General features: G+C 40.0%; 1 protein-coding gene and 1 long non-coding RNA gene across 2 annotated transcripts in view; one reads left to right on the forward strand and one right to left on the reverse strand.

Annotated features, from left to right (window-relative positions):
- Window positions 1–12,500, forward strand: part of LOC138853991 (uncharacterized) — a 168,828-nt gene that overhangs the window by 99,597 nt on the left and 56,731 nt on the right. The gene's annotated exons all lie outside the window — the stretch shown is intronic.
- LOC128694895 (interference hedgehog) overlaps window positions 1–12,500 on the reverse strand; it is a 61,431-nt gene that overhangs the window by 7,018 nt on the left and 41,913 nt on the right. Inside the window, exons 3-6 of the mRNA XM_053785252.2 lie at window positions 9,181–9,377; window positions 1,323–1,533; window positions 846–973; window positions 473–680 (exon numbers count right to left, since the gene is read on the reverse strand). Of these exons, the coding sequence (XP_053641227.1) occupies window positions 473–680; window positions 846–973; window positions 1,323–1,533; window positions 9,181–9,377 (744 nt within the window). The remainder of the gene's footprint in view (window positions 1–472; window positions 681–845; window positions 974–1,322; window positions 1,534–9,180; window positions 9,378–12,500) is intronic.

Below are 12,500 nucleotides of genomic sequence, written 5' to 3' on the forward strand. Positions count from 1 at the left end.
CCACAAATAGGTGAGTACACACACACATCATGCCTTTGACAAGCGGTAACTAACACGTAAGTTTAGAGTACGCAGCCCCTCCATGGAGTCCTCATCTCATCAAGTATACAAGGAAAATTGAGAAAGTTCTGTGGTTTGCCAGAGTGCTAGTCCCTGAAGTGAGAGAGCTGGAATATGTAGATAAGACGCTGTAAAATATTTCTTTACATAGAGAACGGTAGACTGCAGGAATGGGATAGAGAAGGAGGAAGCGCCAGTTACATCCACTGAGCTACTGGAATAAGTCTGTGCAACAGTCTGTGTAAAGACACTGAAGAGAGACGTTTCACAGAGGCTGTGTACATCTGTATAAATAGCCTTTGAAACTGTATCAATAAGCAGTGCAGCAGCCTGAATAACAAGCGAGAACCATCTCTGAAAAATTCCTGTTCTCCATTTGTGTCAATATCCCCCAAACATCACGTCGTCTTACCAGCAATAACATGGACAGTGACGTGCTTGCTTCGGGAGTTGGCGGGGGAACACCTGTACACGCCGGAGTGCCTCTGCTGCACCACCTGCACCAGTAGGTGCGAACTGCTGACGACTCCTACTTCCGTCCAAGCCTCCACCACTCCGCCTCCTCCCCCGCCTTCAGTAGACACCACCACCTCCCCACGACCTCTCTCGTAAGAGACAAGCTAAGGACGAGAAAATTATATTTATGATAGAATTCTTGACCAGTATTAAAAAAAATGAGAAAGATATGTATTTATCTCTTATCTAAAGGCCCACAAAGGGTTTAGCGTTTAGCGCTTAGTTTTGATTATAATAATGCAGGTAGACACATACACAGAAAGACTCGCCTTGTCGTTATGGTACCAGAAAATAAAAGCAGGGGGTTCGGGGCTGTATAGAACGCTGCAGGTGAGAGCTAAGCGACTCCCAGTGTTGATGTAAACTTCCGCCGGTCCCTCGATCACCGTCTCAGGCTCTGGAGATACACACACCAAGATGGTAAACATCATCTGGGCTTCTTTGAGATGGTAAACATCCTCTGGGCTCCCTTCAGCACACGATAAAACGTTTTCTAAACATAAGGGAAAACCTTTCGAGCTTCTCAACAACTAAACACACATAGTAAAAGGTTTTGTAAATATTCAGTGAGAGATAGTTAACCTGGGCTATCATAGAGAAATGTAACTTCCTATATGAACTCTGAAATGTCAATTAACACTTGGGCTCTCCTTCAGGTAGAGGGCAGTGTGAGAGAGAGAGAGAGAGAGAGAGAAAGAGAAATAGTAGTAGTACAAATGGGGTCTACTGAAACCGTAAACACTAACCCACAACAGTGAGGTGTACAAAGTGACTGTGTGGAGGCGTGGTGGAGATCTGGCACTCGTACTGGCCAGCATCTCTCTCCTGCAAGTAGTGTACTAGCAGGAGCCAGTCCTCAGAGCCGTCGACGTGTCGAGCCGACACCCGGGCGTCTGAGGTGTAGGTGAAACCACCCACCGTCAGCAGGTGAATGTCTCTGTGTCGGATCCAAGACACCTAAAAGCAGGAAAAAATGGGTGATTCATAGATTCTTTGTGTGTGTGTGTGTGCATATATATATATATATATATATATATATATATATATATATATATATATATATATATATATATATATATATATATATATATATAATATGTACATATATATATAATTACCGAAGAGGTAAAACTTGCGACTTTGACTTGAACAGCAACGCTGTTTTGGCAAGCGAAAATTTGTGTATGCAGTGATTTCGAAAAAATCATTCTGAACCTAATGAAAAAAATATATTTCGTTATGATTGTTTATTATTAAAGTAATGTAAACTTAAATATATTTAGTTGGATTAGGCTAAATTAAATTGCACTTATTATAATAAGGTTAAGTAAGTTTTCTAAGTTTCTTTTGGTAAAAAATAAATTTTTACATTAACATAAATGAAAAAAATGTATCTTTAAACATATAATAGAAAATTTTAGAAAGGACTTAATTTTAAAAGAGTTCTTGCTAATTGACCAATTTCATCTATTCGGCACGACAAATATATATATATATATATATATATATATATATATATATATATATATATATATATATATATATATATATATATATATAATAGACACGGTCAAGATACGGTCAAATAAAACTATGCAAAAGTTACATGTTAGTTTATTTTCAATCAAGACAAACATACCAGAATGTAACCTTATTAATATTACTTAGTAATAAATAATTAAATTATCCTTACCATCTTGGATTTTTATATAATTATTTATTTCACTGTTGCTCTTTTTCCTCTCGGAGCAAATCTTTGTGTTCCACTTTCATGTACGCAGTTGGTTTTATAGACTATATGATGCTATCCTTCCTTGGCTCATTTCCAGCGCTAAGGTAGTGTATGGAAGATAAAGTAGGTAGTATACCAGCTTTAAAATGTACTACCAGCTCTAAGGTATACTAACAGTTCTGTCTAAGGTGGTATACTACCACCCCTAACTGTGCCACCCACAACAGTCGATTAACATCTTGGTACATGTTAACTGTTGTTGAACAGAGGCAACAGGTTCAAAGAAATTTACCTTGAGTTTTCGAGATATTTTTCTACTACCAGAGACTGGCGCTAGGCCAGACTTAGTCTGGCGAGTGCCTGGTCAACCAGGCTGTTGCTGCCGGTGACCCGTTGGTTGCATATCCATCATAGCCTAGTTGTTCTGACACTTTGGTGGAGATATTTGTCCGGTTCACTCTTGAAGACTTCTACGCTTGCTTCGGCTTGGGAATTGAACCCGATTCATTTTGGTTGATGGCTAAACTATTACTGGTCGCCAGATATAAGGGCTATCAACTGCTCGTGGATCATTAATGCTGCACCCCTCTGTATATCAATATAATTACATAGAATATATAAATATCTCAATGTACAATACAGTGAAACTTCGGTGTTCGAACGTACCAGGCCTCGAACAAGCAAAAGAACGAACAATTTTGTTCAGAAAAAATTGACCAGGTCTTCGAAGGATTTTTCTGGAGACCGAGAGTGTTGACATGTTTAAAATTTAGTTGTAAAAAAACAAAACAAACAAAAAAATCCACTAAAGGCCTCTTTCAAAAGTGCTTTCCAGTGACTCACGAAATCGTAATGACACGACTGCAAACCATAAGACGGGTGGGGTTTAAACCCGCGATCAGTCTCTAACAACCCCAGACCGTCGCATTAGCCACTGGGCCAGCTAGCTAGCAGTGACCTCTGACACCAATCTAACTCCCAGAGACTTTTGGAAGAGTCAGTTCATCTTCCAGTGTATGAGGCTGATGACTTAAGCCTGGGAAATACTGTTTCGGACATCGAACTTTTGCAGTTCGAACACCACCTAGGAACCAATTAAGTTCAAACACCGGGGATCCACTGTACTTACATTTAGAGATATACAGCAATAAGTAACCTGTAAAACAAAAGAAAATGGGGGGAACGTTATCTTTATCTGCATAAATACATCCAAACCTAGAATGTGCAAGGAATGCGTGAGACACACAGATTGGACGAGTAAAAATGTAAATTCCACAAGGAAATTAAATATCTAAGTCATACTTAAAACGAAATCGGCAACGAAGAAAAAGAAAACGAGCTGCGGAGCAGAGAAAACGAGGATAATAAACATCGACAGAATTAAAAGAGGAAAAAATATGGAAAGAGATGAGAGGTAGTAAAGAGAATTCCAGCTAAGAGTCTCTCAATATAAGGAAAGCTTTTCAGAAGTTAGGACAAAAGTTTTTTTTATAATATATACCTTAACACAGACTGTTCGTATTGTTAATCTACATTTTTTATTATTCTTTCATCAGCTGATGTTGTTGGTTATGAAGCAGTTTACATAAAATAAACGTTTTCGTATGAAAAAATAAAACTACTCAATGGAAAGTAATTATACTCTGAGTAACACAGGTTATATACAGTGAGAGGCGTTTGCCTGTCTCTGTATGTTCACAAAGTTTAATCTCCGCTTTATAGTTTAAACTATCCTTTACTAGTGTACAGGTTTGATGTACCGTATTTTCCGGCATATAAGGCGCGTTTTTTTTTACAGAAAATGGGTTGGAATTCACCCTGCGCCTTATATGGTCAGGGTCAAGGGTCGGTTTTGGGTTACGTTTTAGCAGTTGTTTACTAACATTACGTTACAATTGCTTGGTAACAGTGTCTTATATGTCTCATATGCTCATGCGCCTTATATGCCGGAAAATACGGTAGTCAGACTCTCGTTTAAAACTTATACACTAACCAACACAGCAAGTAAAAATATTTGCAATTCACAAACAGCAATTTTAGGAGCCACAGATGGACAACAATAAAATATAGCCACCCAAAGCACGTAACTACTGCTGCTCCACATCAAGTAAAGTTAGCAACCCCACATAAATGATTATAATTATAACCATTATTATTTTAAAGGGGTGGACCTGTAAGCCAGCGGAAGGCCTCGGTCAGATAACCAAAAGCTCCAGTGGCGGATCATCATACGAGACCCGCGCGTCAATAACACTTGTCCTGTTCCCTGAAGAATCTTAACTAACTTATCCTAAGCAACCTCACAGCATGCAACTTTACCAACCTCACAGCATGCAACTTTACCAACCTCACAGCATGCAACTTTACCAACCCCACAGCATGCAACTTTACCAACCCCACAGCATGCAACTTTACCAACCCCACAGCATGCAACTTTACCAACCCCACAGCATGCAACTTTACCAACCCCACAGCATGCAACTTTACCAACCCCACAGCATGCAACTTTACCAACCCTACAACATCCAACTTTACCAACCCCACAGCATCCAACTTTACCAACCCCACAGCATGCAACTTTACCAACCCCACAGCATACAACTTTACCAACCCCACAGCATGCAACTTTACCAACCCTACAACATCCAACTTTACCAACCCCACAGCATGCAACTTTACCAACCCCACAGCATCCAACTTTACCAACCCCACAGCATGCAACTTTACCAACCCCACAGCATGCAACTTTACCAACCCCACAGCATGCAACTTTACCAACCCCACAGCATGCAACTTTACCAACCCCACAGCATGCAACTTTACCAACCCTACAGCATCCAACTTTACCAACCCCACAGCATCCAACTTTACCAACCCCACAACATCCAACTTTACCAACCCCACAGCATCTAACTTTACCAACCCCACAGCATGCAACTTTACCAACCCCACAGCATCCAACTTTACCAACCCCACAACATCCAACTTTACCAACCCCACAGCATCTAACTTTACCAACCCCACAGCATGCAACTTTACCAACCCCACAGCATCCAACTTTACCAACCCCACAGCATCCAACTTTACCAACCCCACAGCAACTGACTGAAGTCACAGACCCACGGCAAATATCTATCACTCTTACCCCATCCCCCTCCAGTAGAAACACAAATAACATCCTCGCAACAAAAACACACACTCAAAACAAGTAAAGGCAGCAGTTCAACAACAAAACAGCAATGACCACACATCCAGAGCAAGTACAGATGACAATTCCACGGCAAAAGCAATAACATCGCAATAACAACACCAGAAGAACCAGCACAGCAAAGGGATTAAACCGACGTGCTTAGTCGGTAGCTACAACACCTCAGAGCAATATAAAACACACGTAATAAAACATGTTTTTTTTTAAGACAAACATATAAAACCAGGTCAGGATTGCATAATGATAATGAGCAGGAAATGTGCTCTCCCATCAACATTTATTTCTTCTCCATCGTCATACAAGAAAATATAAATTACATCCCTGGAATTGATAATTATAAAGGGTCTGCAGAGAATAAATTAAATAATACATTGATATTACTGAATTTAATAATGCTTTATCATGTCTCGGAGGAAACGCAATCTAATTAAAAAAAACTCTACACTCTAGGTGTATTTGCAGTTTGGTTTTTTCCAAACAAGTCAGTTTTACAGGCTAAGGACTGCTATCTTTCCTCAGCTCATTTTAAGGCCCAGCCCTACCTAAGGTATACTACCACCCTCCGAGATGCAACCGAAACCAGTCGGCTTACACCCAGGTACATACATACTGTTATGTGAACAGGGGCAGCAAGTATAAGGAAACATGCCCAACGTTTTCACCCTTATCGGAGATCGAACCACGGACACTCACTATGTAAGCTGTAATGTCAAAGAGCGATACCCGACAAAAAAACCACATCGGATACAACGGCTACGTAAACCTGCTATACACCGACAGAAAAAAAAACCGCTATATTAAGAAAAACATCGCTCGCATTTTCGACACACAAGTGAAGCATTTCATATTAGGGTAGATCACTGAACCACCACACGCAAGACGTTATCAACCCTCACACTATGTGCTTCAAAATCAATCCACATCACAATACCCACGATCCTATTTTAAATCACAAATCGACTACATTCATACACCCACATCATGCTCGTGCCACAATCTCCCAAATTCTGTAATAGAGCGATACTTGCTTTCCTTTCCTTTTCTCTTGGAAAGAAGGCAGCACCCATCCCACATAAAAGACAACTGTCACACTAAAAGCTGTATTTCAATGGAGTGCATTAAACCATGGTAATAAATTTTCCTGTGTATTCTCCCACGCCATCTAGGTAAACTTCATATGTACTTCTCAAAACCCAATGTCTCCTTCCTTTTCCGAAAACCTCTAAGTGGGATTCTCATTCTCTCTCTCTCTCTCTCTCTCTCTCTCTCTCTCTCTCTCTCTCTCATTCAAGAGACACCAGACATTCTTCATTATTATTCATTGGTACTATTAATCCCCCAAACAATGCTCTGTAATTCAGATTCATTTTGCAGCATTTATCACGGCAAATGACCCGGCTGACCCACCAAAGATCGCTTTTCAGTGTTATTCACGATATAATGTAGAATATGAAGGATCGTGAGCAAGGTTATCACCCTTAAGATATAAATAAACATTATATATATATATATATATATATATATAAAAATTATATATATATATATATATATATATATATATATATATATATATATATATATATATATATATATATTATTTATATTTATTTATTTACTGTTGAGGAGGCACCTGTTCATTGATGAATTCATGGATTTTTCAATGTCCAAAAATTGTAATTTTTATGTTAGTGGTATTAAGAATTTAATGAGTAATAATCCTAATTAAAAAATTTTATACTGATGTAAGGAAATAGTCATTCCCACATTGATTTAATTGTAAATAGGCTAAAAAAGTTATTAAATGTCCCACTGAAAATGATGGAAACATTTTAAATTATGTTAGTTTATTAATTACATTATTATAATCATGGGGAGCGCTAAACCCGTAGGATTAGTATATTAATTATATTCGCTTTCATACAATCCGCCTACAGTAACATCTTATACTGCCATACAATAAATATAATCACACACAAAATTAAGGACAATATATAAGGAACTTAATAAGCTTCCTTCAGAAAGAAAAAAAGAAGAAAGACTTCCGTTACGCAGTTTACAAGCAGCGTACGAAATGGATTTTAAATAATTTCGATTTTTTTTCTCGACGCTGCTAAGCAATTTCTCCATTGTTTTGAGCCGTGCCTTATTATTTACAAAGTTTTTGTCGATTATTTAGTGAAAGTTTGGAAAATATTGAGTTTATCTGCTTGGTTGACTATGGTGAAGCGTGTTAGTTAATCAGCATATAGTTAGAAGTGGAAGCAATTAGCTTTTGTGATTTGACGTGCTGTTGGAGTGTGAGCAGGATAATACCTATGAAGATATCCAGACACACCAGTTAGCCGATCTGCTCAGACCCTGAGCCGCGATTAGCCGACAAAGATTGAGCTTCTATTAAACCTTGCTCTGAAATGACTCACACGGGTTTAGCACTATATATATATATATATATATATATATATATATATATATATATATATATATATATATATATATATATATATATATATATATATATTATATATATAATTATATATATATATATAAAGCTAACATCCATTTCCACTCTGTCGGAGTGTGACAGCGTTACCTTTCACTGGCACCTGGTGTTACAGTCAATTATTGACACGTTCGAAACTAACTGGACCTGTCAAGCGACCCCTGTCGAACAAGGAGCAGCACCGGTCATGTGTCAACAGTTATGATGCCTGTCACAAGCACCAGACACAGAGGGGTGCATGCAAATCAGATTCGTCTCTTTGTCATCATAAATTTAATTAGTGTCTGTGGGGAGGCGAGGAGCGAGTGTTCATTCTTAGTATTCTTGGCATAATGGTAGTATAGTAAATATGCAAGTAGCATGTATGTATATATATATATATATATATTAATAATATATGTGTGTGTGTTTGCGAGAGAGAGAAAGAGATAGAGAGAGCCCTCTGAAGGTTAATCTCTCTATCTCTCTCTCTCTCTCTCTCTCTCTCTCTCTCTCTCTCTCTCTCTCTCTCGTGATAGTCGAGAACCAAATGCCCAGGAAACGAGGGGTCAGAGCGATTTGTAGTCTGAGAATCGCCTTTTCAGCCGAGTCTTTTACAACTTCCTTCCTTCATTGAATGAAGAAAAAAATAATGTCTTCCTCAATCTTTCTCTGATATCTTCCTTCTCTCGTTCCTCCTCGCACATTTTCCGTATATTCTATTTGCTGGTGTTGTTGTTAATGTCTCATGTGTTCTTGTTTCTCTTTGTTGGTGTTCATGTGTTCTTTGGCGTTCGTACTTTGTTCTCTCTGTTGCTCTTATGTTTTTTAACTATTTTTTTGTCGAGAGATTTTATTAGTGAAATAAGAAACCTGAAATATTAACAATTATACCAAATTTGCTTGCAATAAAATATAACTTGTTAATGTGTAACTAGATTTACTCTCGTTAATCGTTTTTCTCGGCCTAGTTCTTAGGCCTATTGTTTGCTATAAGCCTATGAGCTACAATCTAAGTGATGTATATAGGTTGTACAATAAACGTGCCGCTTCGGCGGCAAAAAATCTATAAAATACATCAAAAAGATACACTAAAACTAGTTTCCAATAAACAATGCAACAAAATAATACACTAAACAATAGTTAAAATCTAAAAAAAATAGAACCTCTGTTAAAGTTGCTCACCGTATTGTTGCCGATGTTTTTAACTCGGCAGTTGAGGACGGCAGTCTTGCCCAAGAGGCCGGTGACATTGAGCGACTCTTGGTACACGAAGTAAGGCTGAGAGGAACGAAGGCTGAGGTGTGAGCCTTGCTCTTCCATCCCAGCAACCACCACTCTCTGGGACCTGGCAGCGTCGCCCACTGACACCACTACCAGAGCTGTCGGCACAAATGGAATGGTTGATGCGGGAGAGAGATGCGCCTTGCAGGATATAGGAAAGTAGGGGCAGACTGCAGATAGGAGGACATATCTTAGAAAATGAAAGAGAGAGAGAGAATATAAATATTTTACTAATATCTGTGTTAGAGCTAAATCACAGCCTCGGCAGTAAGACCACACACAATGCCAGTGTTACCAAAACCATCATCAGGGCTGAGCGACTCGGCTGGGGATCACTAGGTCAATAGTGTCGATAAATTTTTACCACCCCGCGGCTCCAAGAGGGAGGGGGGAAAGAGAGAGGGAGGGGGAGAGTGAGGTATGGAAGGAGGGAAAGACGCCAGAAAGTCGATTCTGAGACGAGGAGGTAGTGGAAGCAAACACCATACAGTTTTAGGGATAAGTACAACACTTCTCACCAAGCATGAAACTTGTGAAGTAAGTTAACTGCGAGAAAGGACATAATTAGGACTCTCAGGACATCTAAGTGTTCTTTCACTGTCAGTTTCGTTATACCTTCTACTTTTAGTAACATGCGTTTACTGTTGCAGATATTGCAGAGCAGCTGAAACTCAACTATATGTACACACTTATCAACCAGTGCCCGGAATATTTTGCAGTAAATTTTGTGACGGTAAGGAACCAAAGCCAGTATGGTATTAGTTGAAGCGAACACAGTAGTATCCACAGCAGGTGGCAAGGACTCGAGCACTTATTACACTCTGATAAAGATATGGAAAAGGATTCTTTATCATGTCAAGACAAGTCTTAATGTAAAACAATTTAAGAAGAGAATCAAAGACTTTGTAAATGGTCCAAGTCGGACCGAAACATCGTGGTAAGCTCCTCTCTCCTATTTCCGGGTTATTTGTGTATTGTTCCAGTCACGATATTGTGATTTTTATTTATTTATGAATAAATCTACTGTAAGGAAGGGTAGTGATTTCTCATATTGTTATAATAGCAATTTCTTGAACTGTTAAGACTCATAATTTTGTATAATTTTTGGGTTAGGTTAGGTAGGTTCGTCAGGAAACTGAACAAGTGTTCCCTGATACGAGTCTTAGTCATATTGAGAATATGACAGCATTTATATATTCCTATGTTAAAATAAATATATAAACATATAACAAGAGGACTCCAGATGAAAAATAAGTCGTATTACTTCACTTTACTAGGTTACTAAAGTTAAATTCTCCGTAAATTACTATACATAACCATTGTAAAAGTTCAAAATTATATACGATACCTACAGATACACGTGAAGCTGAACGCCATTACAGTCTTCTATTTTTCTGTATCTTCGCCAAATTGGATACATCAGCAGTGTTTTGCAGCTGCCCTATTCAATATTATACTGGTTATACACTGGGAACGATTGAATACTGTGTGTGGCGGTCATGTACCATCACGCAGGATGGGGGTTCATGCAACGTGTTGAAATCTGTCGGCTTGAGCTGGGAGACTTCAGTGGGGGAAATGAGGATATATTCAGGTATTCCATTAAGAGCTTATCAGCTACGGGAGCTTCAAAGGTTTCCTTCCGACATTGCTGGAGTTGAGTTCGGAATGTGGGTGTTTAAAAGCAACGATCTCTTGTTCTCGTAAATTGAAGGGATAAGTGGTGGAGAGACATAGATCTCACCCTCCACTGAGGCTCAGATGGATGGTCCTCACCCTCCACCGAGGCTCAGATGGATGGTCATGCGATAACTAGAACAGATGAAGTTACTTCTGAAGGACTTCAAAACTGCATTTCTATAAAGTACAGTAGAGTAATTGATATGAACTGATATGTAACTGGTATGTATAGAAAGCCCCTTTGTATGCAAAGCATTTCATAAGAACATAAGAACGAAGGAACACTGCAGAAGGCCTACTGGCCCATGCGAGGCAGGTCCAAGTCCCTACCGGCTTAAGCCAATGCACCCAACCTAGTCAGGTCAGGTCACATTGACTCAAGGGAGGAACACGGCAACCGACCCGTTAGCACAAGCTATCAGGTCTAACTCACACCCACCCACATCTACTCATGTATTTATCCAACCTATTTTTAAAGCTACACAACGTTCTGGCCTCTATAACGGTACTTGGGAGTTTGTTCCACTCATCCACAACTCTATTACCAAACCAGTACTTTCCTATATCCCTCCTGAATCTGAATTTTTCCAACTTAAAACCATTGCTGCGAGTCCTGTCTAGGCTAGATATTATCAGCACACTATTTACATCCCCTTTATTTATTCGCACTGATATGAATATTGATAGGGGTTTAAAATACAAATAAAAAAATACTTTTCATTTCTCAAATTTATGTCCCAGAAGCGCATCCTCCAGAAATATATAATTGATTATTTCTGATCAATAACTCCAGAGCGTGTATAACAAGTATTGTGCTGTTCAGAACTCAGTAGGGGCGTTTAATTGTTACTGTTTGTCGTAAGGGGAAGAGGGATATTACACCTCCAGCCCCCTGGAATATGCTTGAACACACACACACACACACACACACACACACACACACACACACACACACACACACACACACACACACACACACACACACACACACACACACACACACACACACGAGGGAATCAAACAATGGCTAATGCACAAATAGCGTGAGGTTTAGCGTATTTCCCAATGAAACTTAGGAAGTGTAGGAGACGAAACCAAACCTGGTGGAGGAAGAAGGGGTGGCCAGGCAGGGTGGAGGAAGCAGGGGTGGCCAGGCAGGGTGGAGGAAGCAGGGGTGGCCAGGCAGGGTGGAGGAAGCAGGGGTGGTCAGGCAGGGTGGAGGAAGCATGGGTGGTCAGGCAGGGTGGAGGAAGCAGGGGTGGTCAGGCAGGGTGGAGGAAGCAGGGGTGGCCAGGCAAGGTGGAGGAAGCGGGGGTGGCCAGGCAGGGTGGAGGAAGTAGGGGTGGCCAGGCAGGGTGGAGGAAGTAGGGGTGGCCAGGCAGGGTGGAGGAAGAAGAGGTGGCCAGGCAGGGTGGAGTAAACAGGGGTAGCTTGGCAGAGTGGAGGAAGTAGGGGTGGCCTGACGAGGTGGCCAGGTACGGGTAGCTAAACAGAGCGGAAGTGGCAAGGGTGGCCAGACAGGGTGGCCATGTAGGGTAGCC

The sequence above is a fragment of the Cherax quadricarinatus genome, chromosome 45 (genome assembly GCF_038502225.1).
Source record: "Cherax quadricarinatus isolate ZL_2023a chromosome 45, ASM3850222v1, whole genome shotgun sequence".
NCBI classification, from domain to species: domain Eukaryota; kingdom Metazoa; phylum Arthropoda; class Malacostraca; order Decapoda; family Parastacidae; genus Cherax; species Cherax quadricarinatus.